This window comes from Tetrao urogallus (genome assembly GCF_951394365.1).
Source record: "Tetrao urogallus genome assembly, chromosome: Z".
NCBI lineage: Eukaryota > Metazoa > Chordata > Aves > Galliformes > Phasianidae > Tetrao > Tetrao urogallus.
In genome coordinates, this window is record NC_136816.1 from 4857696 (window position 1) to 4881301 (window position 23606).

The 23606-nt window shown below is 40.5% G+C and overlaps 1 protein-coding gene across 1 annotated transcript in view; it reads right to left on the reverse strand.

The window, feature by feature from the left end:
- Positions 1-2088: 2088 nt before the first annotated feature.
- Positions 2089-23606, reverse strand: part of SVEP1 (sushi, von Willebrand factor type A, EGF and pentraxin domain containing 1) — a gene marked incomplete at both ends in the record, with an annotated part of 119486 nt that continues 97968 nt past the window's right edge. Inside the window, 11 exons of the mRNA XM_079548889.1 lie at positions 2089-2119; positions 3988-4081; positions 6705-6800; positions 8815-8910; positions 13871-14041; positions 14829-15005; positions 16435-16608; positions 18559-18732; positions 19721-19894; positions 20935-20998; positions 22769-22924. Coding sequence (XP_079405015.1) covers positions 2089-2119; positions 3988-4081; positions 6705-6800; positions 8815-8910; positions 13871-14041; positions 14829-15005; positions 16435-16608; positions 18559-18732; positions 19721-19894; positions 20935-20998; positions 22769-22924 — 1407 coding nt within the window. The remainder of the gene's footprint in view (positions 2120-3987; positions 4082-6704; positions 6801-8814; positions 8911-13870; positions 14042-14828; positions 15006-16434; positions 16609-18558; positions 18733-19720; positions 19895-20934; positions 20999-22768; positions 22925-23606) is intronic.

The window sequence follows — 23606 nt, forward strand, 5'->3', positions numbered from 1 at the left end:
CACTGCTGCTCTGCTCTGGAGATTGCCAGGGCGGTGAGGGCATGTACCAGAGAAGCACACTGAAAATGGGACTACTTTTTAAAACACGAGAATGACATATAAATAAAAATCTACTTCTTTCTCCGATGCGCTCTTTCCCTTCAGATATCCTGAGCTGCTCACTACAGCATCCGTGCAGCCACTGTGCACAGCAGCAGGGCTCAGGGAACAAAGTACCTCCACATGGCGTGGGTTGAAATGTGGTATTATTTACTGAACAGTAACTTGAACCAAAGCTGTAAACACTGATGGCTGTTGGTACATGTCAGCAGAATCCATCAGAAAAATATATTTAAGGGAGTTGAAAGAACAACTCTTCAATTGGTTGCAGCTCCCATTGGGAAGGAATCTGCATTCAAATTCAGCTTGTCCCTTGACAAATATTCTTCACTTATTTGTTTTTCTTCCAGCTCTTCCTGGTTCACAGCTTCACTTGTTTCTTCCCCATTTCTGGTCTTGGGTTAACAGCCATTAGCTATGTGTCAGTCTTCACTAGCGCCCTAGTCTCTCCATTAGCTCCTTGTTGTGTTCTATCATGCATTCAAAAAGATATATTTATAAAAAGGGAAGGGGGGAGGTGGGGGCAGCGTGTGCACACTCACAACCCAGAGGGTAACTATGCAGTAATACTGCAGAGTGTAGAACTTAGTCTTTCTTCTTTCCTAGTGTGGGCTGACAGTCATGCTTTTCTGCTGCTACTGGGAAAAATGGAGCTCCTGATCAATGGTTCTCACTCTAATATCTTCTTTCACAGACTAGACTTCATTACTATCTGATGATAATTATCAAACATTTGACCTCAACACATGCGTGGGATTTCCACCTTGTAATTCCACCTCACCACTTACCCATCGGTAAATCCTGGCATCTCAGTTCATTAGAGCACGACTGAATGACAGCACTCAAGCTGTGATTCTTGGATGCGGTGGGATCAACAGTGTGCAAAAGAGAAATCTGACAGAATGTGCGCTCTCAGTATTTCTTACTCATTTAGGTATTTCTGCCTGTGCGTGTACACAAGAGAGGCCTTTTCCAGTTCTCTGAGGGTTCTGTATAAATATCACTCTTCTGTAAGCAAACAGCAAAGCTTGACCTGTACACACACACAGCCAGTGCCTTCTCTCCCTACTGCAAGGCCAAACACTGGGACCCAGACCCCATGTATCAAAACATTTGCCTGGCAGGAGGATGTTGAATGTGTATTTCATCATCACACAGGAAAGGGCTACTGGTTGCAGGCAAATAGTGGTGAGCTCCATTACCAGGGAGAATCTTTCAGTGGTCTGTGCTGTCCGCTGCTGCATTCTGGATTATCCAGACTGAGCGTGACACCTGAAATGCCTGCATGCCAAAAATCCTCAGAGGCTGTTATAGCCTAGACATTTTCTCAGCTCTTTCACGCTTTTGAGTATTTTATTGATGGCCAAACTTCTTGCCACTGCCTTCCATTTAAGTCACTTTCCAATGATGTTAGTGTCACATAATGAACATTACAGAATCTGCTTACGTCCACCAGGAACTCTAACTACAATTTGCTCTTTATCAGGTGCAGTTCTAATTTATACCACCATGAGTTCAGATACAAGCCCAATGCAAAGTTCGGTGGCTCAATTAGCTTTACATAATTATTCTTTACTATTAAATTGCTGGATTTCAATATGCTTTGGCAGATGATAAGCAGAATTGCAACATTCTGTTTAATCATGGTTGGCAGTATAGCATGTTTTAATTACCTTACTGGGTCTAAGAACTGGGAGGGACTTCACCGTACACAGCCACTTTCTCAGTAAACAGTAGGGATCTTCACCTTTGTATGTGTATGGATGTTGTTTATAGCAGCATATATTTGATAATACTTTTGTAAATGGAAAATACAGAGGTTTTCTTTAAAAACTGAAAGGTATAGAAAAAATATATCACAAAATAAAATACAAAACAAAGGAGCTGGGGGAAAGGGAAGTAATGGATGTGATTTACAATGCATTAGATTCCAAGCCCTGGTGTGCAGGCTGAAGAAAGGTTTCTGACTGTAAAACTGTCGCTCTGCTGTTAAAAGTGGTAGAATCCAGCCTTCCGTTTTCTGTGTCAATAAAACACAAACAACACCACCACATATAAGAAACAGAATAAAATCAGTGCAGCGGTGAAAATTCAGAGCAAGACCAACAGTGAGGAACATGGAGAAGACGACCGAGATTGTGCTGGGGTTAGAGCACCAAGCTCATGACAGCACACTGAGAGGGGAAAAGAGCAAGCAAGCTGATGTCTAATGCAAAATGTGACTCATTGCAGACTTTGGAGCTAATCTAGACCTGGATGCTGATAAAAGCTTTTAGCCCTTCCAACTTCCCCTTATAAATCATGCCTACCTAACCTGCAACAGCAAATCTTTGCTATCATGACACTCACTCCTGTCTTGCCTGTATTGTTTTTGAATCCTCAGCATTGTATTATGCACTGTAAAGAGCCACCAGGATGAGGCCAATATTTAACAAAATACAAAGAGATCTCACTGCCTGTTTCTGTCATCTCCCCTCAGCTCTGTGTAGGAAGATTCCTCTCATCAGCCCTTGATGGGATGTGTTGCTGGACCACTAGCCCACAGGACCAATGGTCCACCTTCTCTCACAGTCAGCTGCACAAAGCTGTGGATAAGTTAAAAAAAAAAAACACAAAACCAATAAAAGTCCAGTTTGCTAAAAGCCTGAAAATCTGCTTTGCCTCAGAGATAAATTCCAGATTTTTTTGGCTGATAAATCCAGTGGACTTGGACTTTTCTGCTTCATATCCTAAATTAAAATATTATCAGACTTTGATTAATACCACTATTTTTATATAGAGACATATAGGCTGTTTCACTTAGGTAAACATAATTACAAATGAAAACTATTCATTTTAGACAACCTGGTTTTGCAAACGGCATCTTCTCTGGAGCTTTAAGATGTATATATCAGAGAGACAGACAGAAATCTCCATCTATATCCATCCAGAAAAAAAAGAATAAAAAAGTAAAACATTGACATTGGATTTGCCCATATTTCAGAGAAAAGAAAGAAAAACTGGTATTCAGCTGGTATTTGTTTAGCTTTCCAGGAGGATGACCAATGCATTCAGAATAAGACTGTAAGTAGCAGCCAGATATCTTCAGAGGCTGTCATGGTTCCTGAGGAGCTGAGGTACAAGTGTTTTTGCTGGTATGTGTTTCACAGCCCTCATTAATATTCCATATGGGGAGCAGGATAACTCATGCTGCCTGTTTTACTATTACATCTGATTTCTGACCACAACATTATCACAATTCTGCCTGCTTTCCATGTTCAGGGCTGTAAATGGCTCTCAGCAGCAGCATGAAACAAGGCAGTTTTCCACAAACTGGCTCCTGCTCAGACTTCCACATAATCAGAACTTCCTAACTTAGCTTTAAAAAACAAACTTTAAGACTTCTAAATGCTGCCTTGCATGGTGATGACACTGTCAGGCAATCTGAAGTGTGACCTGACTAAGAGGCACCATATTTCACTCTAAATAATATTACCCAACACTAGTTGTAAAAAAACCCTATTATTTACAGCTTCTATTGCATTACCTGCATCTCGAACCTGAACCCAGCTGAAGTATACACTGTTCAAAATACAGAAAATGTTCTATACTGTACCACAACAAACACCTCCACCTACAGCATTAGCACTAAGGCAAAACCTTGCAGGTTTGCCTATCTGTTCATGCCTAGATGTACCACTTCCTGGGATTTCTATACATTTGGTACCCATCTGACAGAGTACTCTCTAAGGTCTTTCTAGATTGTCCATAAATTATGAGTTGCCTGGTGACTACTGATTTACAGGATCTAGAGATGCTCTTCTGCAGAATTAATCACAGCTCTTCAGGGATGGTGTTCAGCAGCAAGCCACTCAGGTTAGTCATTGGACAGCACTCAGCATCACTTACCTTGAACAATCATGTCCAGTCCACGATGAAGGACAATAACATCGATTTGGTCGTATACACTTCCCACCATTTAAGCAGGGTGACTGGCAAACAGCTGTGTACAAATGCACACACATACTGTGTTAATGAGTAAACCCACTCCGAGCTGTTAAGGAACAGCATGCTGAAAGTCCAGCCTGTTAATCCATTACAAATGGACTGCTCTCGAAACTACAGCATTGAATGTACTACAGCTTTGAGTTTCTTGTAAAAGAAGGTTTGCTCTGGAAAGGGCAATCTTAGAACTCATCTCTGCTAAATGTGATTCCAACCTCTCTACTGTTTGCTGTAGTGTATGAGCTGCATAGAAGAGTCAGTGTATTATTTTACATTGCCTTAAAAATTATGTTCTTTTTTTGCCTTGAATTGAGGCAGAAAAAGAACGCAAGCAGAAGCAGAGGGAGAAATTAGACAAGAAGAATTATAATATCAATGAACAATAGGCTTCATTTCTGGGAAGAAAATGTGGATGTTTATTTGAAAGGAATGTGATGGCTGAACAGCAGCCAGAACAAGCAGAAACAAGACAAAAAACTGGTAAAAAGTCCAGAAAGAGGCAGAAAAGAGAGTTATAAGTCAAGAAGCCATTTACACATCAACAGCAGGCAAGACTTAACACAACAGAACTAATGTGGGCACAAGGAAAGGAAGCAGGGAATGACAGCAAGTTCCCGAAAGGACCTGGTATCCCTGAAGGTGTGGCTCAATGTTTTGGTGCATTTGAACTAGAGAACTACTGCCAGCCTCAGCCAGTAAGGGTTGGCTGAAAAACAGTTGCACCTGCTTTTGTGTGAATTAGGAGATAAAGCAACACAGAATTTACAGAACAGACTCAGACTCACTTGATAAGCTAACTTCAAGTTCATTGACTCACTTCAAGCACAGACATTTATAATAACAGGACGCTAAAAAACATGAAATATTTTTAGCAGAGGGTGCTATATTAAGGGGACAGACACCAGGAAAGACAATTTTTGAGTAATATTTTTGCAAAAAGTACTAATTGCTGGAAGCACTGATTACTGGAAATGGAAATGTGCAGTCACAGGAATGTGTAAAGGCAATGGAAGTATTCTACTCTGATTCCTCTTGGACAAAACACAAACAATGGCAGGAGGTTATAGAGATGGACTGCCCTCGTGCGATTAAGTGTACCGGGTTTGTCATGTTGAAAATTACTTCTGATTCTGGAATGAAAAATATGAATGAAATGTCCTTACCTCTCACTTTATGTACATAATTATTCCTGCGACTAGCAGTTAATCCAAGTATTTCCCATTTCACTTTGTTCTGTTTTGTTTTGTCAGCTGACAAAACAGAATATTGTGACCAGGAAGTAAAACCTCAACTGAGTAACTTTACAGACAGTACTTATGTATTTTTTTGAATGGGTTTTGGCACAGATGCAGTTGACCACTAGATTTTTTACTTGAACTACTTGAAAAGCAACTCAGCCTGAACTGATTTGAATTGCTGGCCCATCAATAAGTAAGCCATCTGTTCTCAACTACCTATGCTGTTGCAGGTGCACAGTTTGTGAAATTCTGCATTATATGCTAGGCAAGTGTTGCTTCAAAAAACAGTAGTTGAGAGTTAAAAAGGTCACTCTGGATTTTTGACTTGTTGAGCAGTGTAAAATGAATACTCATGAACAGCACAAATTTCTCCTGCAGTTTACCCAATCAGCCACACGAAAGACCTGCAGGAAGGCAAACACATGCTTTCATGTTAAGCCCTATTAACACTCAATTAACTTGCACCTGAACAACAAAAGTGCAGTAAACAAAAGCTAAGATTTTTTTCTTTTTCTTAAAAAGAAGCTAACATTTATTAATGATTGAGATTCAGTAATGATTGAAAGACTTTTTAGTGGTCACCCAATCACTTCAAGTTTTATTGGTTATTTGCACTGTGACAAGGCTTTGAAAAGCTGCCTTTTGTTCAGCCTTGTATTGAAACCAAGTACTCCAAATCTGGGTTTAAGTATTACTCCTCATTGTAAACCAGCTTCATCTAACACAGGATACAGGTCTGGCACCTCAGAATCATTCTCCTGGCTACCTTGATGTGCTGCATGCTGCTGAAACTCAGGTACAAGGAACAGATCTATCATGCATATTGTGTCTGTTCAGAGAACTTAAGATGATACATAAGCCATCCATACACCCATTAAATTTAACCATCCTTGAACACATCCTTGTTTTCCTCTGTCATCTCTACCTTTGCAATGAGGCACCAAGACACCAAGGGGGAATCCCCCACAGCAGGCACCGAGGTGGTGAAAAACCTCACAGGAACCTGCAGCTTGCTTCTGAGTTTGACACTGAACAGAATACGTTGAAGCTGAAAGTGAAACTGTAACTACTTCTGGAGTGGACAGCCCAGCTTTACTCTCCTTGGAAATTCTCTCCCCCGCCTAGTGGCTTTTGCAGACAGCCCTCTTCTGAAGGCTGTTTGTTTTTTCTGGGACTACGTTTCCCTGAGGATTATTAAGATGCTCAGGAACTACTCCGAAAAAAAATCTGCATCTGGGGACAACAAATGCTCTGGGAATTTTATTGTAGGGCTGGGTTTTCCTCTGAAAAGTGTGGTAGTTGCTACATCGTCCTTAGTGAATTGTGCGAGATACTGCTAGCAGGGTCCCAAAAGAAAAAGAATGCACGTAAAAGGAGTTTTACCCGTATGGCACCGTGATCCAGTCCATCCAGGGGGGCAGTCACACTGGTAAGGAGCCACACAGCGACCTCCGTTGAGACATGGCAAAATGCATATTGCTAAGAAGAAGGGAAGAGAACCAGTACAAAGAATAATCACCTCTGCAAACAAAGAGGAAGGTGTACAAAAAAATCCCTTACATTTAACTAGAGACTGTACTGTTCCTCAAAGTGTTTGCATGCAGTATAAATGGAGTTGAGAATGATCTACCCAGAAGGCATGTGCGGCAAATACCACTGGCTTGGTGGCCAGAAAAGAGAAGGAATGATGACAACCCATTAATGAAGTGATTTCTGGAGTACTTCAGACACTTGTAGTCTCTGTACTCACTGCAAAGGAGCAAAGGCTGTTTGCTTGCTTCTCACCTGTAATATCCCTAGACAATGCTCACTTCTGGAAGGGCAGCTATCAAAATCAATTCATGCTTTAGTCATAAGCAAGTGGATTATTTCTGGATTCCTTGGGTCCCACTGTGTAGGATCCAAAACAAGAAAACTATGCACTGCTCATAGGAAAGGACTGGTCTGGACCAGTGAAAATGCAATGAGATGCACAACATCGCAGGCCTCCCAGTGACAGACAGCTCCAGCAATGCAAGGCGTTTTGGGTGCAACACACTGATTGTGGCTGAAAGCTCTGGGGAAGAGAGAAACCAGAGAACTGCTGCATGATACCAAGTAGTTGATGGCCTATGATCAATCAACCTAAGCTGCTCCTGTGAGCAGATCTGCAAAGTGGTCCAGTGTGCCGGCTGCTGGCGATCTAAGAACCTTCCTAAAACTACCATTTCCTCTGCTCTAACTGAATGGAGTGACTGTGCAAAAACCTTTTTTTTTTTTTTGAGGTAGGTCTCAAATTTGGACCCATGAGAGGCACTTCTAAGAGAGTTTTAGTTTGGGAGGTTGGGATCATCCTCTATAGAGATCAAGTTGAGCAGGTGCAGTCAGTGTGGATAAGAAAGGAACAGTGAAATTCTAGGAGTTCACAGGATTAATCCATATCACCAAGATTTATCCGTATTACCAAAGTAGTGGTATTCTGCACATTTTTTGAGGTGGTCAGGCTTTTCTAAGGATGATGTACCCATCCTGTTATCTGTGGAATATACCTCTGTATCTATGACTGAATTCTTTCAAAGCTCTGCAGCCTCACCTGTGGCCCTTGCCCTGACAAATCAGTGCTCAATGCTATCACTCAAAAGAAGAGGCTCTCAGAACCGAAGACTAAACCTATCTCTTCTACTCCTGGATGTGCCTTGACAGACAAGCAACACTGCAGAATCAAGGTGGCATTAACTGTGGGGAGCTTTTACCTTGCTTCTCACTGCCTATGTCAAAGTAAAGAGAAAAAAAAAAAAAAAGGCCAATGCCTGTGTCTGCATGAACTGTAATCTAGCTCGTCAGCTGTCTGCTCATTTTCCTCATACAGGAAAACAAGGTCAGAACTGGGATGACAGATTGAAATGTCTAGGGGCATAAAAATTGTCTTTTGGTCATGAACAACACATTAAGTATTGTTACTAATGTTACGCTAAGGAAATCAATCGTGGCGTACCAAACAAAATTCTGCCAGGCACAGGGCTCAATCCCCTCCAGCTGAAAATATTAAACACAGAGAGCTGAGTATGCACTATGGTGGTACTGCCAGCATGAAGGGTTCAGATCTCACCAATTCCTCATGTTAAGACCACTGCCGAGGCAATGGGAAGTATGGCAAAACCCAGCACCTCCAGCATCACCCAGAAAATTTCCGACGGGCTCAAAAGTTGTATTTCGTTGCTCACAATCTGAACAGATCCAGTTCTCCAATTATACAGGGATCCAGGACAGGAAAAGACACCACTGCATCAATTAAAAAAGTATTTTGTTTGGGGGTATCAAAGGACAGCCCTTTGTCTACAAACAAGCAATTGCTTTGTTGTTTCTATTCTAATTTGTCAAGCAGAATAAAGCTGTGATTTTTACATTTTTTGGCTCTTACACGTTTAATTTTCGCACTGAGTTCACTGCAGAAAATTCAGTTGTCCTACCTACAACATCTTGATAAATAACACATGAAGGATGATATACATACGCTCTTCACAGAGACGACCCATCCAGCCATCTGGACAGGAGCAGGCATTTGGTCGCTCACAGACTCCACCATTCTGACATGGGAACCGACAGACAGCTGGAAACAGAACAATTTCATGACCAACACAAGAAGGTTAACTGGAACATAAAACATAACAAAACTCACAAGCTTAACTTGGTTTTGACTTCAATGTCTATATTGTTTTCTAGCTGTGTGCAAGTTACTAGGTACAGTGATTGAGAGCACCAAGGAGAGAAAACATAATGCTTTCATGTTTACTTACTGTAAACTGCTAAGACAAACAAAAACGTCCTCGAGCAACAACAAGAAAGAAAAATGTTGAATTTTTAGGACAGTCTGGTAAATTACCTGGACAATGTTTAAAGGCTGATGTTATGCTTTACCTGCTTATTCTTTCTCTCTTTTTTTTTTTCCCCTAAAATGAACACACAAAATCTATTACCCACTTTTTTCTTCTCAATAAAATCAAGCTTTCTGCTAACCTTGAGTTGAAACAAAGTTATGTTGTCTGGCCTTACAAAGGGTTTGCTGATAGTACGATAGGATAGTGTGGTAGGAGAAGGAATTTTTATTGCACTGCCATCCACAGCAATGAGCAGAGCTCTACAAGGGCGTAGCATGGGCACAGTGAAGTGTTTACCTATGAAACTCAAGGTATGATTATAAACTTCTCCCAGCTTTCATGTTGACTGTGCTCCATGGTTCACATACCTCTTAATAAACACTTGCTCATAAAAGTGAGGAACCTGAAGTGCTTTCTACCATGCTACTCCAGCATGTTGCCTGAACTCAACGGACTATGCACTTACTTGAATGACACTGTACTTCATCTTGGCTAATACAGCCAAGGAAACCAGGACTATTTTATAAAACTGAGTGGCAAGCAAAGTATAAACATTTTAGGCTTAAAGATCATTGAAGCAAGTAAAACCTTTCTCGTGTTTGTGTACATGCTATGCATATATGATAAAAAAAACAACACGTGGCTTCTAGATGCTACTGCAGGACAAATAAGTAATCAGACAAACTTCTGATTAGTGGTAGTCGTGAATGCAGAGTAACCTCAGAGTAACCTCAGTCTGAACTGTTAATTGCATCCTATCTTTAATTATTTTCTAGGTGACCAAAATAAGCATTTAGGCTTTGAAAGTATTTCATATCTTGTTCAATGTTAGTATTAAATACAGTGGCTTAGCACACTAGTTCAGACCCAAGTTCCACATTGAAAAGAATGCAGATCTTTCACTGATTGAGCTGGACTTGAGTCACTCATGCAACCAACCTATGCCACGCTACAAGTTACAGCTTGCAAGCCATTGAAATGAGGCCAAAGCTTTTGCCTTTTTATATAACGTCAGAGCCTTCCCATTAAACGTCAGCTGATAATGCAACTGGGAAGAGTTCACAGACATTGCAATATTTTAAAAAGGTATTCTGAACAATTTTTATTGTAAAGATACCTACGAATACATAGATGGCTTATCTCTGGTGTTGCCTAAAGTGAATAGTGTGCCTAATACATTTCTATTGTGCAATGAAAAGTTATGTAAGTTGAATAAAAATACATTTAAAGTCTTGAAATTGTCTGTGATCCACTCCATCAAAAAGATATTCCTTTATTGTATAACAGGATGGTAAATAAAAGGCTTGTATATAAATTGTAAGCCAAGTCAAATTCAAAGCCCAAGAAAAACGTTTTCTGTAGTTTATTCTCTCTCACTCTGTTGATGGAGAAGATGTGGATATTTCATTAGTTACTGAAGTTGCTTTGGACAGCAGCTCCATCCCACTCAGCAGTTTGGGATCTCAGTCAGAGGTATGCTTTTCCTGGCTTTCTGCCCTGGTTGTGAAACACTGAATAACTAAGACTGTACCATCCCTAGGTGTGCACTTGTTATACATCAGTTTACATAGGGAGAGACTCTGTATGTTTGTAGCTGTGAGGATTATTTTTCATTCAGCAGACAATAGTAGAGAAAGGCTTGGGGCGGTGAACTAAGCTGGGATCTCATTCACTTTTTGGCTACAGTGAAAGCAAGCAGGACAATTCAGTCCTGATCTGCTGGAGAAAGAATAGGAATTATTAACTGAGATATCAGTTACTGGTATCAGATCTCACACCCACAGTACCAGTCTTTGTTTTTGAGACCCCTTATAAACCCATACTTTATATTTACCTCCACAGGACACAGAAATGGTAACACTTCTGCAATACAAATAGGGGCAAGCAAAGGTAAGAAAAGATTCCTGGTGTTTGTTCTGAACTCTGCCAAAAACCTCCCTGTAGTAGAAGTGAACAATTTCCCAATGCCTCTGCTGTCCCTCAGAAAGCTTGTTCACTAGCTGGGCATCAATTTTTTTGGTTAACACCTCCACAGCAGACACCTCTCCCATTCAGTGTGAAGCTGCCAGAGACCAAATACATGACACATTTCAGAGCATTTCAGAGAGGAGAGATAGGAGTTAGACAAGCTGTGTGAATCTGTGCAGTCTGCTGAGTCCCACAGGTATTTACATTTGGCAGATCCAGCCTAATACCTCTAACCCCTGAAACTCAGATCAGAATCTGGCCCACAATCTTTAGCCAGCAGTGACTCAGGCAAGTGCAGCTGTGGTTGCAGCTCTCCCATAGAAGCCAATGAAATCTGCTTTTTAATTACAATGTTTACATTAACTAACCCGTTCAACCGGGTCAGAATGTTTCTAGCAGGCTCAGGACACATTAGTAATCAACTCACAGAGCCAAAAACAATAAGTGCAGCATGAGTCAGTGCAAAGAGTGCTTTCATGTTGCTTCTGATGTAGACCACAAAGGCTTGGGTCCTGTAGCCCTTTTGTTAGGTAAATCCCTCAAATGAATTATAAAGCAGTTCTGAAAGATTATTTTGACATGTGTCACAAAAACATGTCAGTCCTCCCAGAAGAATCTTTGGTCCTTTCTAGTTCAGTTTTTGGGTGAAAGGAAGGGAGAAAATTGTTCTTACTCCTAGCATACCAAAGACAGGTTTTTCCACTTTGTTACACTACTCTCTGACCATCTGTCCACTTAATCATTTTGCATTTCAGAATAATTAACCCCAACACTTAATCCTCCAAACAATCTCAAGGATTCAGTAGTCTTGGAAACAGGATGTTGGAAAAAGGAAACATGTTTGACAGTTCTTTGCATATCATCCCTTCCAGCTTTTTAGCTACCCATGTCAAGAAATTCTTTCAGCAGATGACTACAATCCTGTGCACAAGTGTTCTAAGGTACTGTTCTGTCACAGTAAGAATAAGAAATAAAACTGATGATACCAAAGAGGCAGTTGAAGAATGCAGTGTTACAACATGGAGACAGCATCACAAAGTTTTGCTAAATATCTAGCTTACGAAGAATGGATTTTGTGCTGAGATCCCTTGAATTCTACAGCCACCATAGCTCAGAAAGAAATAATAAGCTACTTGGTAAGCTTTTCAGAAAGAGCTCTGTAGTTCATAAGTGTACATTTCCAAAAGAAGTTTTGGATACCTATGAACATCTGAAATAACTTAGCTGCTTCTACTATGGATGTCCTCCTCTGGCCTGCTTAACAGCTGATTTTTCAGGGCAGTGCCAAGCCATTATCATACAACCAGGAAAAACACGGTTTTCAGAGGCAGCTTCACTGTCCCTGAAATGTTCACAAGTCAAAACTCCACTTCTCAGCCTCTGCGTCTCCTTAAAACAATCTGCTGACCTGTGACTTTTAGGCAAGGCAATTTTAACTACTGGATCCGGAATTTTATAAAAATGTCTGCTTTCAAGTAGTAGGTAATTCAGATTAGCCAGGTCTACTTAATGTTTCGATGGCAGAATTCAAACCAAAAACACTGACAAAGGGACCCTGATTAGTCTGTATAGAAACCTCCAGCTCCAAGGGGTTTCTCATCTAAACAGAGTGGTTGCAATGGAGGGAGGGTGTATTGCTACTTCTATTTTAGACGTTGGTTGCTAAGACACTTGCAAGAGCAGAGGCAGATCTGACAACTTTGATTATGGCTCCAATGTTCCCAGGTCACTGTTCTGGCACCTCTCCTCTTCTGCAGGAATTCTCAAACTCTGGGAATGTCACAGTTTATGAGTCAATGATGTGCCCTAAGGTTTTTGCTTTTAATACATTTCTGAAGAGAAATACGAGACTCAGTTTAAGGTGGCTATTACAACATTTGAGATAAAACTTCAGAATGCAGCTAAGTTACACAGCTATAGATTGATCTGGTAGCAGGAGTGAGAGGGGAAATGGCACAAGGCAATGTTTCTCAAATGAAAGCTCTATGACCTTGGAACTCTTTTGCTGTGCCTTACTCTTGTTTTTGAGAAAGCATTTGAATATACTGTTTAGTTTGTCATCTTTTTTTGTTGGCTTCCTCCATTTTTCTCTTCAAAATTGGTTATTTACATGAATCTTCTGTTACTGTTTTTTTTACTTGATATATCAAAAATGTCATCTTCATTCTGGCATGTCAAAGGTAGAAAGTTAAGACTATCTTTAGTATTTTGTTAAAATCACAGATTTTCTGCACCTGGTGTGCACTACTTAATGAGCTGTATCAACTCATCCTTAAGTACTTTACTGTAAAAGAATTTTCAGGAACTGCCAAGCTCTAAACACAGTGAAAGGCTAAGCATCTCTTACTATCGTTTTCTGCAATACTTCATCTTTGGTTGTGAAAAAACAACTAGCAGTGCTTATTTGAAGCAGTTCAGCATGTCAGCAACATGACGGGTTCTGCCACTTTCTCGCAAAAGATGTGAGGGAAAGGATCAAAGGTGATGGTTACAACACCGTAGGAATACCCAGGACTATAGAGAAAAATTGGGGAAGTCCTCTCTTTCATGTGGAAATAAAGCAATGCTCTGCACTTAAAATGCCCTGGGTGAAATCACAGCTGCACTGAAATCAGCAAAAATTTGGCTTTTATTTCTACTGCAACTACAATGACTCCTTCATACTCACGGCTAGTTAATAACATTTAAATAAAAAACATACTTCTGCCATAAAAAAAGACTTACCTTTGCAGGTAGGTGGTGTTGTCCATGTTCCGTTTTCTAAGCAAATGCTCCGCAGGGGCCCCTCCAGCATGTAACCACTGTAACATGAGTAGGTGATCATATCTCCATACTGATAGAAGCTACCACGGATGAAAGCATTCTCTATGTGAGCTGGGGGCCCACAAGATATCTCTAAATAAAAGAAATCACACAGAGTCTGGTGAACTACAATGCCTGCATGATATGGTTTCCAGTGTTTCATCTACAGGACTCAGGAGATGTTGAGACACCTCTGGTAAAAATGCAATAAGTGGTGCTTCATAGTGTGCACACAGGGCAAACCTGTGACACATGAACAGAAGTGCACAAGGAGATGACCAGCAACAGCAGTTTTAAGTAACACAGCAATCAACCATATACAGCAGAAACTATGAGATGGTCTCATGATATACATGAGGTTGAGTCTGCAGGGTGATGGTACTGCACGAGCCAATACTGTTTGCAAGAAACCAAAAATCTTCCAGTCATCTTCTGAAAAAAAGGATTTTCCAACAGTGTCAATAAATACAATAAAAGTCTGTTTTTCCCTATAGCCCTTTCTTCACCATAATCTCACAGGCATTCTCAGGGCATTCAACAAGCAAATCTGGCTGCCGTGCTTGCAAAAAGTAAATTGAGAAGAAAACAACAGCTAGAGCCGAACAGACAATAGTACGAGTGGCCATCAACTCATAAACATACTCTGAAATAACTGTTAGAAGGAAAAACAAGCCCTTTCGTAGAGCTTCTTCGGTTGTTCCTATGTCTCTAGAAGCAAACTAGCTCTCCATATGCAGATAAAAGATCCCTCCATTCTGAATAACTGCAGCTATACAGAGTGCTATGCTAACACGTTTGTGCTGTTTGATACAGACACTGTCAACAGCCCTACGGAACTGCAGGGATCTGTACTTACTGTACTGTACTGTACCTTACTTACTTTCACACTTAGCTGTTGTAGGAGTCCAAGTCTCATCAGCATTACAAGTGATCACAGCCTGCCCTTTCAACTGATAGCCTTCCCTGCACCTGATGGACACATTCTGCCCAACGTAAAAATCCACCTCGGAGAGAAGGGCATTCTCTGGGATTATGAAAGGCACAGGACAAGGGTTTGCTGTTGAAAGAAAGGGAGTGAGGGAAGAGGAAAAGGGAGAAAGAGAGGAATGGAACTTTAGAAGAATTCCTGCAAATTTCAACTTCAAATCATAGAAATGGATGCTCATCAAAAGACACATTTTTAATTTGCTGTAAAATTATGAGATCTGGGTTATAAAATAATGATTAAAGTTTTTATTCTCTTCAGTCATAAAGCTTGCTACCATACTCTAATGAAATCTTGGAAGATGTAAGTGAAAAGTATCTTACATTTTACAATCACACCATTCTTTCTTTCCTTCCTGCTTGTCATAACCCTACTGCCAAAAATTCAATAAAAAGAGCCAGACTCATTCCATTCCTTGATTCTTTGGGCCTGGATCAATACAGAGCAGCATGAAATCCAGATCCCTGAGCACAGACATTAGAGTTTAAAAATTCTATAATAATCTTACTTTCTACTGGCTGTAAACTTACTGAGCTATTTTTGTATAGTCTACTGATCTCACCATGAACATGGAAAAGGCTGGACTTCATATACATCAGAGATTAATCCAGCTTCATAAAACAAATATCCTGTGAGCCTGCTGCTGTACAAAACCTACAATGCCTCAATTACTACCCTAAGACAACAGAAGATCTCGAAGGTAGTTACAACAACAGGGATGGCTATTAAAGGTGTGCACAGTGGACATGTTTATAAGGTGGTATTTCATAAAATGACAGAAAATTTATATAGACATTTAGTCCAACCTTCTTCTTAAAGCAGGACCAACAAGGTTGGCCTTGAACAGCTGAAATACGAGTATTTTTAAATATATTTTTAAATATATTTCACATCCTCTCTGGTCCCATTTCAGTTTCTTCAAATACTCAACTTCCTTCAATTGGATCTTCCTTTGTTGCAACTTGGATTCACTGTCTCTCAATCTACTACTACAAACCTCTGACAGAAGTTTGGCTCTTCTTTATTTCCGCATTGCCTATAGTTAAAGGAAGAGAAGGAGGTCTCCATTGCCTTCTCTTCCAAAGGCTGAACAAGCACTTTTCTCTCACCTGCTCCTCATGAATCAAGTTGCTGACTCTAACCGACTCTATTCACTAACAGCATTTCAAATAAAAGGAATTACACTGAACATAGCTTGTTCTTTTACTGTCATGCAAATACACTCAGACAAGATAATGCTTTGGCCTATGTCAGTAACTGCTTCCTTTGTTCCTGCATAAAAACACGATGCACACCAGCAAATTTACAAACCTAGTTTAAACAATTTTTTCAACTATGAATAACAAATTCTGCTCTTGACCACCCCGAAAGAAAATTACAGTATATCTCTACCAATATCTGCAGAAGTTGCTCTCAATTACTACCATTATAAACTAAGAGTAATCTAGTCTTTAATGCTTGCAAGTTAAAACCCCTTTTTCATAACAAAGCAAACACACACGTTTACAGAGAGGCAGAGGATTACTCCATCTTCCATCCCTTGTGCACTCTGCTGTAGGTTCTCCTTCCAAACTGTATCCGCTCTTGCAGAAATATGCTATAGTACTGCCAACTGTATTATTTTCATAAATTGCCTTCCCATTCAACAAAGAAAGTGGAGCTTTGCATCTGGTCTCTGCAAAGAACAAGATGTCATTAATGCAGCTTGATATTAAACTTGGACTTGCAACAATTCCTGAGCTACTCATACAGTATGTTTAAAGTAGCAGCCACAGACCAATAAGTCAAGAAAATCACCAAAAGAGTTTAGCACAGTACAGACTTGCACAGAAGCTAGGAAAGGAGCTCCTCCCTGTGACAGATAAATGCTACAGCCACATGTTTATCAGGTCAAGAAAATTTGGCAGTGCTGGGGAGGATACGTTTATGACCTTGTACTGGGGTAAAAAGGGCAGAACATGAGAATGGTTCTTTCTCACTGCTAAGAAATACCTCAGAAATTTGCAGTCCTTTGCAACTTCCATTTTGATAGACAAGAAATACCAGGTGAAATGCAGGATGGTGCAAGATGCTGATGCTTAAACTACCAATTGTCCCATTCAAGATTCTCAGCTATGTTTCTGAAACCAGCAGGCAGTCAGCCCAGGTTGGGTTACTGCTGCTACACAACAGACTCTCTTCACGTTCCATTTACCATTCAGTTTTCCTGAGTGGTCAGAATAATAGGATGACTTAAGATTAAACTAGCAAAGGCAGACACATGGTAGTCAGGCAACAGGAATAGAAAAGGTAGGAGGAAGTAGTTGTACTCAACCTTGTTCAAGTGGGTCTTTCTTGACATCATGCTTATTTCAACACTGCTAGTTGGTGGCTTCTCTTAGGTGCCTCCTACAATATTTGTGATCTCCTCTTTGATGAGGATTTCCCCTGTCAACTTTGCAGATTGCTCCTATAAGGTATGCAAAGCATTGAAGAACTGCAATGCACAGTGAGCTATGTACTGTGTGACCACCCAGCACAGCATCTGATGATCCCTCACACAGTTTTCATAGCTCTGGTGACAAGAACCTAACACCTGCCTTGAGCGGAAGATCATTATTTGTCTTACTTGGGTGAAGCTGTCACATGCATGTTGGTCCCTTTAGAATCTGTGTGAACAGCTGGTTGTGGAGAGATCAAAAGTCAGCTCCATGGGAGAATGCCGAAGGAAACTAAGGCAAGCAAGCAGAATGTTAGAGTCTATCCTGGGAGACCAAGAGCATGTGCAGCAGGGACATGAACAGCCTGAAAAAGAGTGCAGTGGAAAAAAAATGGACAAGTTGGTCCATTAAAGAAAAAGCGAGAAGCACAGACTATCATTCACGGCTAAAAGGCCAGGAAAGGACAAAACTCATACTTAGAAGTAAATTATATTGGAATTCACTATGTTTCTATACACTTTATATTTTGAACAATGTCATCCAACAATACTATCTCTTCACATTTAGAACCTCACTTCTTTTTCTGTTTTTGTGTTTAAAGCCTAGTTTTTAACCACTCAGTAGTGGCTGCCCAATCCATAACACAGGTATTTCTTGCAACAGGGCCTATTGTGGAAGCATCAGAAAGCACCAGCATGCAGACTGGTATGTCATGCATTCACAGTATTTGTCCAAAGGAGGACTGTGAAGGCTAAAGGCTGAGCTGCTGATACTGACCTTAACACAATCCTGTTGCTGGATTTGGGCTCAAAATTCAGAGAAATAATGTCAACGTGGCAACTGACTTCAGAAGGTTGCTGAGAGAAGACCCACATTTCTGAGTCCATTGTCTTTTGTTAATGCTTTGATTTTCTGAGACTGTAAACAATGCCATCTTTCACTAAGATTATAAAATTGCAGAATAAGAGCTACGGAAAAATGATGTCTACGTCTCCTGATTTAGTAACCAATACTGTTCCTTTTGACACATTTCATTTTTTCAGGCACCATTTTCAATACATATCACTGAACTGCTTCCAAAAAACAGCTCACTCCCTGGACCATGTGATACACAAGCATATCAGGGAAGCTACTCCTTATTCCAAATTAGTGCACGCCAGGCTACAAAACCTACAGGCTTCATGCCAGGCTACAAAAATGTTTACCTTCACACAGTGGTAATGGCTTACTCCAGCTCCCATTGGCAAGACATGTGATATTCTGGGGTCCAACAAGATGGTAGCCAGAGCTGCACACAAAGGTTACATTACTTCTGTATGTGTTTCCTGTAGAAATGGCCTCTGCTTTTTCTACTGTGGGATGCAGCCCGCAAGTAATTCCTAGAAAAGAAGGAAAGCTTTTGGTATTGTACAAACCAAAAAGTTCATTCTGCCCAGCTTGTACACCCTGTCTAGCAGCTCTATTCACAGATGGAATTAATGGAAAGATGGGAAGAAGTTGGGAAATACAGTATGGAGAAGGGTTTTACAACTGCCCTCTCTCCTGGGATTCAAGCTGCAGACTCCAGAGAGAGAGCCTGTCCTAATGCATCTGACAGTAAGATGGTCATGATGTAAGTCATGAGATGCATTCAACCAGATGGCGATACAGAATATTTCTTGTGAGCAAACCAGAGGCTGCATTTTCAGGCTCCTCTGATCCCTATACAGTGGAAGATGGTCTCAGGATGTCTCCAACAAAAATGAGAGCAGTTACAAAAGACTGTGCCCCCTTGTACTGGTCGCAAAGTGGAGACTAGGCACACTCATCAAAGCTAAGAGGGAAGAATCCAAGTGATAGAATGTCACCACAAGAAGATGGAAAATAACTTACTGGTAGAGATAATAAAGCCTGGCCATATTATTTACAACTTGTATGAAATAAGTCTTAAATCTTTCCTTCCATGCTTGTACAATTAATTGTCTACTGCTGCCCAGAACCAAGATTTTTTCTTAAGAAGAAAACTCTTGATCTCCAGACATGCAAAGGATCCAGGATATATCAGCCTTTGCACTGCAGAGTCAAACCTCCACAGCCTGTCATGATCAAGGCCTTGCACATCTTAATGTAAGGCAAATAAAATGTAACATTCCTCCTCTAGCAACCTGAGCATAGAATTATGCTTGTGCTGTTTTAATATGCTAAAATGAGTTCCCTTTAGGCCTGAGAGAGGCTGTCAACGAGAGCTCTTTAGCTAGCTTTCCCTCTAGCTCCTTCAGTTAGAGCCCTCCAGCTGGAGAGGGAGACCAGGTGGAAGCCAACCAAAGTACTCTGCCAGTTAGCTCCACTGGGAGAACTGCCAACAAGTTGCTCTGCTTTGCTACTTACGCCTACAGAAAGGAGCAGTGGGGCTCCACTTCTTGTCAACGTGGCAAATTCTTCGGCTTGGTCCCTGTAGTTCAAAACCAGGGTCACAGCTGTAAAAAGCCTCACTGCCAAACAGGAACTCTTCTCCTTGAACAGATCCATTTTCGATCATCTCTGGGGGCCCACAAGATACTCCTGTAATTTAAGGGAATATGCTCCAGATATAGTGCACACAGCATACAGCCTGTCCTGCTCACAGCTTCTCCAGTGTTTTCACTGTGAGAAACAGGGAAAGAATAGCACAGTGATTGTAAGGGCATTCCCAGATATTTGCTGCTGAGTAGCAGAACAGTAGCAGAGTCATGCTTCGTGCTCCTGATTACTGCTGAAAGACAAAATCAATTGTGGCTGTACTGGCAGGAAGCCACACAGTTGGGAAATTACACAGTTGACACCTAAAGTCAACAGCTGAACACCATGTAAGTGTTTATGTAGACAACTTCTGTTTTGGCATTGCAGTCAGAGGGAATCAGCCATCTCGCAGAATCTAAGTACCCTTGAAAACCAGTATCCATAGAATTACATCTGCAGCTGTTCGTAACTAAGGTGGTCAAAGAACCTTAGAAATCCCAGAAACCATGATCTCAAAGTGGCACTGCTTAGATTTCAGACACCGCCCTTCCAAAACAGAGAATAATCTGCAACGCGACAGTTATTTCTTGTATCAATAATCTCATAAAGGAATACAGCCCTCCCAATTTGTTACTGATACTCTTTGTTCAAAGTTGCAGAAAAATTCTACTGTTCTCATCTTATTTAAGCACGAAGTTAATGCAATACATCATTAATAATTTTCCTTCGACTTATCAGAAGATGCACAAAGACAAAACAGCAGAAAGGATGTCAAAAGCTCCTTTGGGCACAGAGCCCTATGTCTGAAGTAAAGCATACAAAAGTGGAAGTATTCAACATCAGCTGCTGTGGAACTCGTTTGCCCAGCTTCCTTAGAGGCACAGGGGCACAGAGGTGGGAAGGTGTAGTGATTTCCTTCACGCTGTTACCTGTACACAGCAGTAATTCTGGACATCTCCTGGGGTGCAATCTGTGGTATTTACCAAAATGTTTTAGACATACGAAGACACTGTGAGTTATAAATCAGTTACAAAACACTGTGTTTTCTGGTTAAAACCACCCCTGACCACATTCATCAAGTGAGAAACTCATATGGAACATACTTCTGCATGTTGGCACTGAGCCACTCCAAAGCTTGTCTTCTTGGCAAGTCCGTTCTGTATCACCCTGTGAAACAAGAGACAATACTCAAAAAACAATTTCACCTTTTTTCTCCCTTTAACTCTAATCCAGCAAGCCCAGTGAACTTTCCCTCCATGTGCAACCCACATAAACAGGGAGCTGAATGCTACAGCCCAAGCAGAGTGGGAAAGTGCAGATTATTGTTTGCAGACCAATTGCTTGAGGTCAGTTAGTCATTTCCCTTGTCTGTCTCCCTGGAGTACCACTGCTTTTGTCAGTTTTGCCATTCTTTGTCCCAGGAATGTGTTACCATGGCACGACTCCTTCCAGTACCCCCTTAGTGAAAATTAAACTTGCATTCTTTTCAACAACAATTCAAGCCTACGGTTTGTGAACACACTACACGGACTTTCATCATGTCCCAAGCACTCCTGCTTTAAATTTGGTAATAAATAATATTATTTCTTTCTCATGTGCATATTTTACTAATTTCTTATTTTAATCCAAAACTTGAAGAACATCCAAAATTCTCCCTTGAATTAATACGCTCTAATTACAAATCAAGCCCAATGAGAAGGGCAGCTGTCTGGAATAAGTGCTGTATGGCACTATATGGAGAGGGCTGAACTTTCTAGAGGAAAAATATAAAAACACAGGAGAACAAATTGACACTAGGTGGCAAAGCTGGTATATAAAGCATGGATAAATTTTTTACTATACAAAAGCTGGCCTCTTAACACCAAAAAACACATTTAACAGCAACTCTATCTAAATATCAACTCAACCCTTCATCCCTAGTGTTATTACACGTGGCAATACAATGCAGATGAGATTTGTTGTTACCTGTGCACTCTCTAAACTCTCCTTTTTATAAATACTGAGTGACCAAGTACATAAAGTTTACATTTATCATTGGTGTTACTGCAGTAGAAGTGTGACACTGGATTTTGCTTGTATACATGGAACATAGAAGGGAGAGACAGCCTCTGTCCTGAGGACCCCTTGCTGAGTGTCCTGTATACTGGCATCCCCTGGGGCTCATTATAGCCATGCTGTGCCTCAGAGACCAACTTATGAATTCACTGCAGCTTTTGAAAACACATGATGGAACTCTAAAGTGGTTAGCATGCATCCTGATAACTCGACATCAGAGGTGCTCCAGAACTCAGACAGAGGTAACAGTGCTCATAATAAAAACAACATGGAAGTGTTCCCACCTTCACGAGTGCATAAAGCTACCATTAAACAAACTGCAGTCTGTCTCATAAAAAGGAAAGAAAAAAAGAAATAATTTGTACACCATCTAGCAATATCACAGAACTGAGGGCAATAGCATTTCTCACAAGCTTTGACTTTTGAACTCACAGTACTTGGAATGATGTGAAATTGAGGGAAGAATATGATCTGAGATCAGAGAGCTAGTACAAGAGCAACATGTGAGAAATCAATTCTTCTGTGACTTAAGACCAGAAGTATGTATCATTGCTCACAGAAGTAATAAAAAAAAATTAAGTAATATGATTTCAGAAGGCTGAAATAATCTTCACTTAAAAAGTAATGCTAAAAGGTATTCGCTGAATACATATCCTTGAGCAGGATGTTTGTACTTGCTTCAGTTATTTCATTAACACACTGAAAGAATACCCCAGACAGACTGGGAGCATTCTATATACAGTAATAAAAGCAGATACTGAACTTCTGTAGCAGCCAAGGGCATGCACTAATGCAGAGCAGGCATAATATATTCTCTGTCATCACGTAAGAACAGGAAAAGACAACTAAAAGTTTAGAGTGCCAGGGAATGAGTTTGCTTACTTGTAATTCGTAGCCAGAATCACATTTATAAAGAACCACATCTTTATAATTGAATTTGGTGCCAACCACAAATCCGTGCTCTGGAGATTCTGGGATCCCACATGACACAGGAATGCAAATGTCATCAGAAAACTCTGGCATCCAAATGCCATTTTCCTGAAAAATAAGTGTGATAAAAAAAGTGTGAAGCATCATTCTGCATGCTAAGTTTGTACTTAAATGAAAAATGTAGAGAAGTCATAGCAGAAACATCCAATAGCTGTGGGCTTACAGACATGGTTAATGTAATGCTATCTGTGAAATTCTTAACAAAACTCAGCAATGTAAGTAACATTTGTAGAGAGTCAACAAAGGCTGGAATTTAGCTTTGAAAGAAGTGCTTAGCTTGGACAGCAAGGGAAGAACAAAGTATTAATGGAGAAAGAACTTTGAAAAGCAAGTTCCTTTGTACAAGGTCACCTAACAGCTCATAGAACACAACACAAGAAAAATGAGAACTGCCCAGTTCCATGTTCTGTACTTTTCTCCTGCCTGAAAATTTAATATAATGACTAAGTGCTTCAGCTGCCCACCCCTGTTCTCTGAAGGCAGCCTGTTACCTGAACAGAAAATCATCAAGCACATTTAACCCCTCCTTCAATTGATCTTTGTAAGGGCAAAATAAGAGCAGTCCTTCTCTAGCAAGAAGTACTAATCCTGTGAGAAGTACCTGATTTAATCTCTGAAGTGTGATAAAATGAATGCTTTTAAAAGGACAGCCTTAGTTTTTGACAAAAGAATAAAATGTCAATTACCAGTTCTGAAAATCTACATGAAGAAAACTGTTAATTGTTCCTAC